At 33.7% G+C, this 13,754-nt stretch overlaps 1 protein-coding gene across 3 annotated transcripts; it reads left to right on the top strand.

Moving 5' to 3' along the window:
* The first annotated feature begins 7,046 nt into the window (after nucleotides 1-7,046).
* Nucleotides 7,047-11,632, top strand: LOC142623703 (adenylyl-sulfate kinase, chloroplastic). 3 transcript variants are annotated; one of them, XM_075797153.1, is made up of 7 exons: nucleotides 7,047-7,449; nucleotides 8,459-8,599; nucleotides 9,611-9,760; nucleotides 9,876-9,994; nucleotides 10,131-10,215; nucleotides 10,675-10,721; nucleotides 11,136-11,632. In XM_075797153.1, the coding sequence occupies exons 1-7, from the start codon at nucleotides 7,179-7,181 to the stop codon at nucleotides 11,232-11,234; spliced, it is 912 nt and encodes a 303-aa protein (XP_075653268.1). In that variant the 5' UTR covers nucleotides 7,047-7,178; the 3' UTR covers nucleotides 11,235-11,632. The 3 variants fall into 3 exon arrangements, with proteins under 3 accessions (XP_075653268.1, XP_075653269.1, XP_075653270.1); XM_075797154.1 differs by lacking the exon at nucleotides 7,047-7,449 and adding an exon at nucleotides 8,047-8,201; XM_075797155.1 differs by lacking the exon at nucleotides 7,047-7,449 and adding an exon at nucleotides 8,064-8,201 and having other exon boundaries at nucleotides 8,476-8,599.
* The last annotated feature ends 2,122 nt before the right edge of the window (nucleotides 11,633-13,754 follow it).

The raw sequence follows: 13,754 nt of genomic DNA, 5'->3' as shown, positions 1-13,754 counted from the left end.
AAAACACTTATAGGATAATAGTAGTTACAAAGGCTTGGAGCTGGAAGGGAAAGGTTACAAGCTTTGATAGGACTCTGAAAACTAAAAGGGATTTGAAATTGGAAAAAATATGATGATTTTTTCTAAAAGGGACATCCCCCTTTATATGCAAAATAAAAATATTATTTAAACAATAAATAGTGAATAGTGAACAGTAAAATTAATTTTTTTACTATTTATTGAAGGCTAGTAGGATCCTCATCATGAGCTTTCTGGAGGGAATTTGTTCTTTGTGGGGAGCAGCCAGAGCAGGAACCATACCTCCAACAGAGAAACAAAACAACTTTAACTTTAGCAGAGAATCTAAAATTTTAGTGCAGTACCTTCAACAGGGAATCAGAACAACTTTAGCAACTTTAGCAGGGAATCTGAAGCTTTAGTGCAATTTTAGCAGGAGCATTATTTTGGTGGTTTTGGCTACTTGTGTTGACAATGCTAATTCTCCCCTAAATCTAGTGTGGAGGCTTCATCATGGCCAAACAACTCTTGATTGTAGGGGTAATAAGGATTAGTGTTAGCAACAAAGGCTTCTGAGGATGCCTCTGAGTTTTGGCCTTCTTCTTCCTCTTCTGAGTTAGCATTTGTAGCAGCTTTTTCATCCTTTCACTGCTATTTTAGCAAGGCAATTAGGGCCGTTTTGCTAAGACCATCAAAAGCAAACTTCTTCTTTTTGGTCCTGGCAGAAGGCTTAGCAAACTTAGCAGTGGATGTGGTAGCAGGTGTATTCATCGTGGGTTGAGGCACAGTTGTTTGCACAAGGGGGTAAATAGGGGCTTGGGCTTTATCATGGGTAGTGGTGTTAACAACAGGGAATTCCTAGGTTGCATTATCAATAACATCTTAAGTGTGGGAAAACTTATCCCACCATTTAACAAACCATTGTCGAGTAAGAACATCTCCTTCCTTTACATACATCCATTTCAAGATCTAGGAGACCTTATATTTTTTAACAAACTAAAGTGTCGCAAGAAACTTAGCACCATGTGAATCTGCTTGTAAACACTTGTAAAATACTTGAAGGAGCCAGTCAGAGGTCTTGGAAATATATTAATAATGGGGCCAAATTGTGTCCACCAGTGGGCGAACCAAAGGGGTAGGTGGGAACTAAAATTTTTGTCAAAATTAACAAACTAGGAATGAGTCATATTTTCATCTTGGTGTAGCATGAACTTGAACTAAGCATGGATATAGTCCTGGTAAGAATAAGGGGTAGTCCAGCCAGGTAGAGGCTTTGTAGAAGCAGGACTGAGTCCCTATTTTTCTTCAGTGATAATATCAAGTAAGATAACACTATGGTAAATAATTTTGGATGTATCAACTTTATCAGATATAGGTTTGATAAATATTGACTTTTCATGGAACAGGATAGTAGAATAATATCTTAAATCTTTACCAATGTGTTCAGGAATCCTATGGAAGTTCCGAGGAAAATAACTTGTAGCAAGTTTGAGGGGATCTTTGATCATTACCCTGGGCTCAATAGAGAATAGGTTCTGGCGATATTGTTTTGAAATATATTGGGAAGTATTGGGGTTTCTAGAGAAGGTGGTTTCAACAAGGTGGTTAACAGGGACTATAGCATATGGGTTATAAGAGGATGCTAACATAGAAGAGTAGTTTTGTTTAAGGATAGTACCTAAGGTAGTAAAACGATTAGCAATGTCAACAGGGGAAGTAGGTTCTTCTTTAACAAGTGGTTTAGGAGTAGTTGTAGCAAGGTGTTTGTCTTTCAACCTTTTACTTGCCATTGTGGCACTACAAGAATTCATGGGTAAGGTAATTATGGATAGCATTTTGAGAGCCTTTAATATATTCAATATCAAAATCAAAAACACTTAAAATAGCTTATCATCTGGCAAAAATATGTTTTAAAGCAACATTTTCAACATCCTTTTCTATAACATATTTAACACTTTTGCAATCAATTCGTAATAAAAAATTTTGATTTAGCAAATCACTTTGAAATTTGGAAATATATAATACTACAGATAAATTTTCTTTTTTAATAGTACTATAATATATTTGTGCATTATTCCAGACTCCTGAATGGAAACGAACAATTTGTTCAGATGAGTTTGGTGAAACACGTTGTTTCAGAATACCTCCATAGCCAATGTCAAAGGCATCAGTTTTAACAATTTTGAAAGCATTAACAGTAGGGATACCAAGACAGGGCAGAGTTTTAACATAAGATTTGATTTGTTTGACAAGAAAAGTATGAGTATCAGTCCAAGGCGGAGGATTATTCGGTAAACGATCAAATAGAGGCTTACATTGCTTTCTCAAATCCTTATAGAAGTCAGCAATGTAGTTTAGGGACCCAAGCAATCTTTGTAGTTGAGTTTTATCAAAAATGACATCGGGAAACTTATCAGCAAATTGAATGGCTCTATCGATGGGACGGATCTGTCCTTCAGAAATATCATTGCCAATGAAACAGACTTTTGTTTGAAATAGCTTGATTTTCTTAGCAGAGAAAACAATACCATTGCGTTTGATGGTATGAAGGAACGAATTCAGATGTTTCCAATATTCATCAAGAGATTTGAAATAGATAAGAACATCATCAATGTAAACAATGGTGAAATAACTAAAGGAATTGAAGATATCATTCATAATATTTTGGAATTCACTATGGGCATTCTTAAGACCAAAAGGCATAACATTCCACTCGTAATATCCAAAAGGGCTAGTGAAAGCAGTCTTGTACTTTTCAGCTTTACTGATTTGGACTTGCCAAAATCCAAACTTCATATCAAATTTAGAAAATATGACAGCGTCACTTAGCCTCTTCACCAGGTCATTCTTATTAAGGATAAGATACCTAATCCATTCTAATACTTTGTTCAGAGGCTTGTAATTAATAACTAAGTGAGGAGTCCCTCTTTCAATTTCAGCATTTTTTTGAACATAGAAAGCAGTACAAAACCAGGGGGACTTACTATTCCTAATCAGTTTTTTCTCAAACAAATCATGAATTTATTTTTTACAAAATTCAACAGTTTCAGCATTCATTTGGATGGGCCGAGCCTTAGTAGGAATGTTATTTCATTGAAATCTTCAACATAGGGCAAATTAACAATATGTTTTTTTCTATACCAAAAGGCATTAGGGATATTAGAGCAAACATCATTGACCAATATTTTATGAAAGCTATCAATTTTGGACTGTAATAATTTATCGGAGAGTTGTTCAACAATCTTTTATATCTAACTTCTTGCTTAAGAAAATTTAGATGTTTGGTTTTAGCATGAATCAAGTTTAAAGAATCGTTAGTAGCAGTGCAAAGTCCTCATTTATCAGCAACTGAATGGCTCTGTCAACAGGACAAATTTGTCCTTCAGAAATGTCATAGCCAAGGAAACGAACCTTTGTTGGAAATAGTTTGATTTTCTTAGCACAGACAATTGATGATATCAAGGAATGAATAAAAATGTTTCCAATGTTCATCAATGGATTTGGAATAAACAAGGACATCATCAATGTAAACAATGGTGAAATGACTAAAGGAATTGAAAATATCATTCATAATGTTCTAGAATTCACTATGGTCATTCTTAAGACCAAAGAGCATAACATTCCACTCACAATGCCCAAAGGGAGTGGTGAAAGCAGTTTTGTACTTATTGATATCACTGATTTGGACTTGTCAAAATCCAAATTTCATGTTGAATTTAGAAAAATATGATGGCATCACTTAACTTATGTACTAGGCCATCCTTATTGGGGATATGGTACCTAATCTATTCTACTACTTTATTCAAAGGTTTGTAATAAATTCTAGGTGAGGAGTCCCTCTTTCAATTTTAGCATTTTTTTGAACATAGAAAGCGGCAAAAGATCAAGGGGACTTGCTATTCCTAATCAGTTTTTTAGCAAGTAAATCATGAATTTCCTTTTTACAAAATTCAATAGTTTTAGTATTCATTTGAATAGGATGAGCCTTGGTAGGAATGTTTTTTTCAATAAAATATTTAACATAAGGGAGATTAACAATATGGTTTTTTTCTATGCCCAAAAGCATTGGGGATATCAGAACAAACATCATGAATCAATACTTTATAAAAATGATCAACTTTGGATTGTAATAATTTATTGGAAAGTTGTTCAGCAATCTTCTTGTATCTAACTTCTTGTTTTAAAAAAATTTATGTGTTTTGTTTTAGCATGAATCAAGTTTAAAGAATCGTTAGTAGCAATGCAAAGTCCTCATTTTTCTTCAGTAACAATGTTGAGGATGAAAACACTATGGTAAATAATTCTGGATTTATCAATCTTATTAGGAATGGATTTGATAAAGATTGATCTTTCATGGAAGAAGATAGTAGAGTAATAATTTAAATCTTAACCATTATGTTCGAGTATCTAGTGGAAATTCAGTGAAAAATATTTTCTATCTAAATCATTTTATAGAAATCATTTTTAGGCAAAAATATTTTATATTTAAAAACATTTTACTATGAAACAAACAAAACGTTAGGCTTAAGGTTGTACAACCAACATGTTGATTCACCAAAACCGACCCAACCTAATAGGTTGGGTCGGTTTTTTGGGTTGGGTTGTTAAAATTCTTTTTTGCTATTGGTTGGGTTGGGTTCAAGTAAGGAGACTCACAAATCTACCTAAACTAACAATACCCACTTATATTTAACATATATTTAAAACATAAATTCTATTTTTTGTAATTACTTTTTACCCCTCTCCTTGATATAAAACAGAAACTCTAACCTATTTTCTCATTTCAATTCTCAATCTCTCACTTTGTTCTCTCCATATTTAGAATTTTTCATAAGATGGCAGGGCAGAAACATTTGTAATACTACTAATATTCTATTTTGTTTTTCAATTGAGTTGGGATACAAGTATTTGATATCTTACTATTTAAATATATTATGGTTTGATTATTTGTGTTGATTTGATAATTTGTGTATGTTTCTATGCTTAGAATTTTTGGAAGATGGCAAGGCACTTGTTAAATTGTTGGCTATTGCTATTCTAATGCTCTAAGTTTTTTTCTGTTAAAAAAAAAAAATTGTCTAACTCAATACACATAGGTTGAGTTAGATCTTTGTGATGAGTTAGATTGGGTTGAGATATTTTCTATGGATACCCCTAATTGGGCTTATAGCACCCAACCCCTACACCGAACTTATGGATTGAGATCTAGCGTGCGTTTGACTCCAAATTAAAAAGTCAGTTTATTTTACCATTTAGCTTATTTTCGCTACTATTCATAAGCCTACTGCACTTTTTGGTACTATTCATTAGTCCCACTGTACTATTTCGGCTAATTTTTACTTTTTTACAATACTTTTAACAAAATTTTTTTAATTTCAACAAAATAAACAGATTCTAAACAGTGGTGCAATTTTCATAGTAATACACTAGGTGCAATTACCCATTTTCTCTATCATTAATTTTTTATTTTATTTACCAGTTCACTTTGAATGTTTGAGATTGAAATGAAATTTACCAGTTCACTTTAAATGGGGTTAAATTTTGTAGGCTTTTAGCTGCAAACTTAGCCATTTTGGCTTCCTAGTTTGTTTTAATTTCATTTCCTTTTAACAAAAAAAAACCTTTTTTCAACTTTCGGCATATATTACAATATGTACCCAATCTTAATCCCTACCTCAACACTAGGGCCTCCCCCACCAGACCCCCCCAGTCTAATCACCAAGCAAGTAGGCCACACCTGACCAGCGCATGTTTAAAACAAGAGAAATGATATGTTCACAATATTTTCACAATATTTTTATAACAAATTCTAAATGGCAGGTTGTTACTAGTTGTTATTATTGGGGAAAAAAAATAATCTTCGTGTTAGATTCAAATTTGAACCAATAACAACTAACTATCCATGATTTGTTATAAAAATATTGTAAAAATGTTGTGAACATAAATACTTCCAATAAATTTCTAAAGTGATATTTTTAGTGCCAGCAAAACTGCAAAAGTGCACTCCCTAGAAGCGCGTGGGAATTGCAAAAGAAAATAATAAACCATTCTTTCTATAAAAAAAAAAAAATTCACAATATTTTTACAATATTTTTATAATAAATTTTAAATAACAGGTTGTTACTGTTGGAAAAAAAAAGTAATTTTCGTGTTAGATTCAAATTTGAACTGATAACAACTAATAACCTATAACTTATTGTAAAAATATTATAAAAATATTGTGAACATATATTCTCGCAACCAATTTCTAAAGTGATATTTTTAGTGCCAGCAAAACTGCAGAAGTGCACTCACTTGAAGCGCGTGGAAATTGCTAAAGAAAATAAGAAACCATTCTTTCTGTAACCGAAAAAAAAAACTTTTCGATCGTAGTAGTACATTCTGTAGAAGCGCGTGGGAATGACCACTCCCCGCAATTAACCAAGTATGTAGAGTTGTAGACATATTGGAGTATTGAAAAAAGTGCTGCGTCTAGATAGAAATGGCTCTAGAGCAGCACAGACTATTTCATAATTTCGTTGTCACAATTTTAATGCAATTTTAAGATTGTTTATCACTTTCATGTATCTTTTTTATTTTTTCTTTATTATCTAGTTAAATTTGTGGTAAAAAAAGTCGGTTAATAATTTTTTTTTAGAGTCTAGTTAATATTTAATGTATGCTATTTTAGAAATTTTTTTATTAAAAATTGAAAAAACTATTTAACAATTTTTTTCAATTTGTGATAGTAAATTTCTTAAAATGATTTACTGATGGAGATTAATTGCCGTACCACAATGCGTATTGCCACCCAATAACAGCAATACTCTCCTCTCTCTCTCTCTCTCAACAAACCAAATAAAAAAAGAAAAAAGAAAAAAGCCACCTCCACCTCCACCTTATAAATCCATTACACCGACAACAACACATTGAGGTAGATCCTCTTTTATTTATTTCTTAATTTTCTTTAACCAACCACCCTCTCAAACACACACACACACGCACACACCACGTTCCGTTTCTCTAAATTCCACACTTCAATATATATATATATATATAAAAACCAACATGTATTTTGTTTACTACAACTGAAACAGTTACGAAACCTCTGCATCTCTGCCGTCAACTCCGCCTTCGCTGATTTAAACAAAGTTCCCGTCGAAACAAAACATCGCTTCATTTGGTTTGTTCTAATTTGGAAAATGACCTCGATACGAGGAGCGGGACCGTTGGTTTTTGGTTCTTCTTCTCCGGGCTGCGATGAGATTGGACCGTTTTCGTCGTGTCGGATTGCGAAGCTAGGGTTCGTGAGCCTCAATGGTACTAATGTGATTGGGTTGGATTACCGTGGAAAAACCGTACGGCTTAATGTGAATGTGAGATCGAGCTTTCTCAACCCAATTAAAGCCATGGAAGACTCTACCACCGCCTCATTTACCAATACCAATTATTGTGCTGCTGCCATTTCTTCTGGTACTTCTTCTCTCTTTCATTTTATTGAAGTTTTCATTTGTTATTAAAATATTAATAAAATTTTGCACGAGCTGAATGATAGGGAGGTCTGTCTGGCTGGCTTCCATTGTCACGTTATAAAATGCGTGGTGTGGCTCACTGCTGCGCCTCCTATCATTTTATTTATTTTTGGCATAATCATTGCTAAGTGTTGCTTTTATTTTATTTTTACCTCAATGCAAAACAGTAGTCCTTAATTTTTTTTTTATAAATAATTTCCATTTCGACTTTATTTGTGTTTTAGTTACGTAAAAATGTGGTCTAGGAATGTACTACACAGTAAATTCCCATAAATAAAAAGATGCTACTTAAGTAGTTTTTGTTTTTAATGAAGTTACTGTTTAGTTTTTAGACTTTGGTCGAGTGCTCCTAGTCTTTGCTCTAATCTAACACGGTATGATACCGATAACATTTAACTCGAAGCTTGGCAAGGTAGACTGGTAGTTTAAGAGCACCTAGTGCAGAATAAATAGTATCTTGCAAATAATAAGATACGATTATTGTTTTTTTTTTTAATTTTAAATTTTATAATAATAGTATCTTATTGGTTTGCCTTTGCATTCTTGATAAATAAAGGAATAAACACCTTTGACTTGCTCTCCCTCTCTAGAGATTGCTGCACCATTACACCTCTCATATCCTAAACTTTACGAGCAATAACAGCGTCTGAGGTGATTCTTAGGAGATGGGAGATTCAGGAAACTCAACAATCTGTGAGTGGAAACGAACAAAGCACTTTGTTTTCCTCTTACTGGGAATTTCAATCAATTTCATTGCTTTTTTACTGTTACATTAGACTTTAGACATCAACAAATCTTGATGAACACGTGAATTTTATTTTTGCTCTTCGTTTTGAACATAGTTGCAGGATCATAGTTAATCAGGCATATATTCTTTTCTTTTCTTTTCTTTTCTTTTTCTTGCGCGGATCAAATTAGGGTGTTCTAATTTCAACCGATTACCTAACTAGGTGAAAATCTCCACCAGATGTCAACCGTAAGGAAGTCGACAAACATCGTGTGGCATAAGAGTTCAGTGGAGAAATTCGATAGGCAAGAGTTACTTCAGCAAAAAGGATGTGTCATATGGATAACCGGTCTTAGTGGTTCAGGTTTGTTAAATGTAAAATTGCCTTTTGCTATATGAATTGGTAAATGGTGTCTGTGCTGGCTACCTTTGATGACATATATTGTCTTTTTAAAATCTTAGATTTCAAGTGGATACACTCTGTGATTCATATGCACACAATAAAGTTTTAGGCATCTTATCAAGAGTCTGTTTAATTGTTTATAAATCTTGCACTATTTTATATCGCCTTTTTTGTGTGTGGGCTTTGTGATGTTAAAGTTGTGTGTTTGCAGTGCTGATTCAGTATCAAGTATGAGCTTGACCTAACTTAATGTTGGCCTGCTCAAGCTTAATTGTTTTTTATAAGGCTGAACTAATGCTTGTTCTGACTTCTGAGCCCGAATAAGTTTGATATCTACACCACTAACTTTACAAATGCAAAATCATTACTAAAAGAATGTTTGTAAAAGTTGCTTTATTCTTTGTCATACCTCACTGTGTTTTTGTCATATGTTTGCGAACCTTTTCATTTAAGTATTAATTTGATAAGTATCTTAAGGAATTATTTTAATTTCACTGCAAGACGAGGTAAAGCCTTGTAGACAGAACCTTGCAAAAGCATGAACCTTTAATTTGAATTCCAAGTGTGATAGCTGAGTTGCTTGTGAGCTGCTCTTTTCATTACACCCGTAGTGATTTAAAGTGAAAATTAAAAATTGATAAAAACTAAACCTGACTTCTTCAGGTTTCTGGAAAATATGAATAATTGAGTACTTTGAAGGCTTTTGCTAACTTAATTATCATGTTTGAGTTGAATCAAATCGATCACTTTGATGCAATGTTTCTAATAATCCATGAAAGTTGGAATTAAATTGTCTATCATCATCAGAACTAGGCATAGTTTGGATTTATATGAGTTTTGACATAATTAACAACCATTGATGCCACTTTCTTATACCCTGGAGTTGGGATCCTTTCCTTCCTTTTTGCTACTCTGTAATTTATATTGTCACTCTTCTCATTCACGCTCTCATATCATTGAATCTAATTTAAGGAAAAAGCACTTTGGCATGTGCTTTGAGTCGAGGATTGCATTCGAGAGGAAAGCTCGCCTACATTCTTGATGGTGACAATGTTCGACATGGTTTGAACAGTGATCTTAGTTTTAAAGTAGAAGATCGTGCAGAAAACATACGAAGGATTGGTGAGGGTTTTTTTTTCCCAAGTCTTTTTTTTTTTTTTAATATAAAGTTTGTCCCTTAATTCATGTCAATTGCATTTCTAATGATCTTAAAACTCCATACTTGTCATGATTTTAGGTGAGGTAGCAAAGCTCTTTGCAGATGCTGGCATCATTTGCATTGCTAGTTTGATATCTCCCTACAGGAAGGACAGAGATGCCTGCCGTGCATTATTGCCAGAAGGAGATTTCATCGAGGTATGAGGTTCTCATAGGGGCAATTTGAATTATGAGACATAGGTTTGAAATGTTATTACCACCAGGATGAAGCATAGGAACCAAGCAGAAATGTTCTTGGTATCAGTGATGAACTGAAAACGCAATCACTTTATAGGTTTTTCTTGATGTGCCACTACAAGTGTGTGAGGCAAGGGACCCAAAGGGACTTTACAAGCTTGCACGATGTGGAAAGATCAAAGGTATCTTGTAATAAGAATGGTATCCAAATATTTGCTGCTTCCCTTCCCCATCTTTTAATCAATTTAATCTTTTAGTAAAGGTTTCTAAATTGTAATATTGATGAGACATGATATCTATCTCGTGTTGGTTCCATTGCTAAGTTTAGCCTGTGAAAATGTTTCCTCACCCCTCCCCCCCTCCCTGTTCCCCAAAATGGTCACATTCTCTGAAATTAATGACGTGAAATGCAAATTCATTACTTTTATCATGTCATTGTTTTTTTCCTTGTCATTTTTATTCTGGTAATATGAAACCCATATTCTAAGTCTTAACACATTTCTAGCTATGACAGTTATCTACCTATATGAGCTATTATAGGATTAATTATGCTTGTACTTATTTTTTCTGTTTAATTGGATGTGGTGTTTTTACTTCTGTTTTTAAAATTGGTGGTGAAATATTTATTTGGCATTTTGCAGGTTTTACAGGAATCGATGATCCATATGAGCCACCATTAAATTGTGAGGTGTGTGTTCCTGTAAATGGAGATACATCATACATGAATGTTTTACAGGCTTGAATGTGCACAAATATGCACATGCACTTGAAAAAACTTGAATTTGCTACCAAAATTATAGAAATTAAGTATATGAGAAACCAATTGAGCACATTTTATTTGTTGGGATTTATGGGGTTAGGGATCTAGCATTGGTTGGTGAAAAAAAAAAAGCTCCAACTTGGGTAGCCAATTTTTTAAGTAGCTGAATGATCAAAGGAAAATGTATCAAGGTGGAAGTGTTTGGTCATGGCTGGAGCCCTTCATTTTACTTGTTAGAATTTCCATCTGATGGTGTGCCTAGCATTAGTATTTAAATATTTAATCAGCCTTTGTTTCATTGAACCTTATCATTTCCTGACATTTCATGCCCTTTTTTTTCAGATAGTATTACAACAAAAGGGAGGAGACTTGGTGTCCCCAAGCAATATGGCTGAAACAGTTATATCTTACTTGGAGGAGAAAGGCTGCCTGCAGGCTTAATATGAGGGAAGCATCAATTCCTGGTTGCTGATGCTTCTTTTCACGTGTAACATAGTTTGGTGCAGACTGTATAACTGCTCCTTTCCCACGATTAGGAAATAGCTCGTTTCCTTTGTCTATTCTCAAATAAGGTTCCTATTTGAGATTAATTAATCAATCGATTAATTGATGTCATTAGTCTGTTATTTCTTTTGAAAGCCCCACTTTGTCAATTTGTGCACAATGGCTTTCATGATTTAGATAGTAATGAATTAGATGGAACTGCAGGAAAAGGACCTGGTGTATATGATGTATCAGTTGGTAACAGGATTTTGTTGCGATTACTGCTTGCATTCATAGTAAGCATTGAACGATTAATTTGTGTTGATTATGCAAGTGTATATGGCTGTTTCTGGTTACCCCCTAGAGCTTTGATATTAATTAGCTAAAACGTATAAACATAGCATTAAATTGCAGCTAGCAGAGTAGCATTTCTATGAACTGATGAAATTTCCGCAGAGTATGAGTTGAAATCAAGTGCATAAAGTTATTACTGAAAGTGAGAACTCTGCTTAAAGATCTGTGCATATTTGGATGCATTTGTAGTTTGTAATTTGTAAATGCAATTTTAGCTGTAGTTGGTACGAACTAAATGTTACATCTACAATCTGTTTGATAGGGTAACGCCAGAGACCACCTCTAGATGAAGAAGAAGAGGAAACAGACTAACAGTCAAAGGATGGGGCATACCCAGTGTATCATTATTCATTACTCTGTATGCCTTCTAGACTTCTAGTTACAACGAATTTTTCCTTCTTGAATAAATATTAAATTTGGCCTATATAAATAAAAATAAATAAATAAGTAAATGGATGGGAAGGGAATGGGATCATTGGGTAGTCCACCCTGTCCCATTGCCATTTATAACAAGTGTTTATTATAAATGGTTCACTTTAAAAGTTGAATGGTTGTTTTGGGAGTGGCTTTAGCCCTTAAAACCCTACTGAAATTAAAGAAAAACAATCTAGTATTGGCAACTCAATGGCTGGGTTGTGAAAGTCACTAATGCTAATAATAAGCCTAATAATTACACTACAATGTAACGTCATTAGCTCAGTTTTAATCAATACTAGTACTATTTAACTTGTTAAAGAAGTTAAAGTAGCCTGACTGTTATAGCTATAGATGGCAAAGCCTAACCATCACACCATAACAATGAAAGAAAATTGAGAGACAAGAAAGGCAATAAACACCATATATTCACATTTTCGTAACAATTTTATTCCAAAAAAAAAGAAAAAAAAAAAGGCAAATATAGCAATTGTTGAAAAAGAAAGAAAAAAAAAAAGCACAAAAGAGAAGCATATTTAATTTAAGAATGAAAAATTAAAGGAAGGCAAGACCCATTCCTCGCTGTTGTTGATGTCTATGAATGGACAAAAAGCAGAACATGAGTGACATGGTCATGGACACCGCAGCAGATCTAACAGCCTCAAAAGTTGTAGAGAACTGACGCTCCTGCAAACCCCAAAGTGTCCTAACAAAAAGTCCTAGCCCATCCACCACCATTGCTACCACATGAGCCATCTTCCTTCCAAAACTAGAGCACACACAAGAGAAAAAACACCCAGTAATCAAAGATTTGAGTAAATCAAACCTGAAGAACAATGTTTTAGCTCAGAAAGTTATCCTTATCCAAAACTCCGAAGCTGTCTCTTTCTGCAGTGATTGCATTGAAGGCTAAAGATAGAGTGGGAGAGGTGGGTGAGGAGTGAGGAGTGAGGAGTGAGAGATTAGGTGGGACTCTTCTTTGGGTTTAGCTTTGTTTAGAAAAAGGCATAGGTGAGTTATTAGAGCTTTGATTTTCTGACTAGAAGGTAAAAGAGACCGTTGCTTCCACGTTGCTTCCCACTCCTTTTTTTTTTTGGGTAGAATCCCACACCTCATTGTCTTTCCTTAAAAATGTTTCACTCGGTTTTTGAAGATCCGTTCAGCTTTTTACTTGGAAAGGAATTGTTTTATTAGCTGACTGACTCACCCAGGTGGGAAATATCACGAAAGTTGCTTAAAAGGCTACTGTACATAAATAATACTACATTTGTTGTCGTTTCGAAATCACCCAACGCCTTGTCACTTGGCACTAGAGCCCCATTGGATAAACACTTCCCATTTTTGGTATTGCTGAAATGCAATGCATTAAAAACATAGGTATTATAAAATTAAAAAAAAGTAATGGTTTTATTTTTTAATTTTTTTATACAATATTAGAAATGAGAGAGGCATGATCTTATAGAACCCCTTTGATTTGTTAAAAAATATTTAACAATAAAAGACAGACATTTCAAATACTCCACTAGTCTCTTTTCTTGATCTCTATCCTTTTTAATCAAAGGAAAAATGTTTTGTTCCAACCTACAACTCATTATTGTGACGATTGAAAACAGTATTAATACATAATTGACTAATTATTCATAAAAAAAAACATAATTGACTAATTGATAGATATTTCTAAAAAAAAAAACCTTTTATAGTTTTAAAATT

The sequence above is a fragment of the Castanea sativa genome, chromosome 2 (assembly GCF_040712315.1).
Source record: "Castanea sativa cultivar Marrone di Chiusa Pesio chromosome 2, ASM4071231v1".
NCBI lineage: Eukaryota > Viridiplantae > Streptophyta > Magnoliopsida > Fagales > Fagaceae > Castanea > Castanea sativa.
This window is presented reverse-complemented; position numbering and strand designations above follow the sequence as displayed.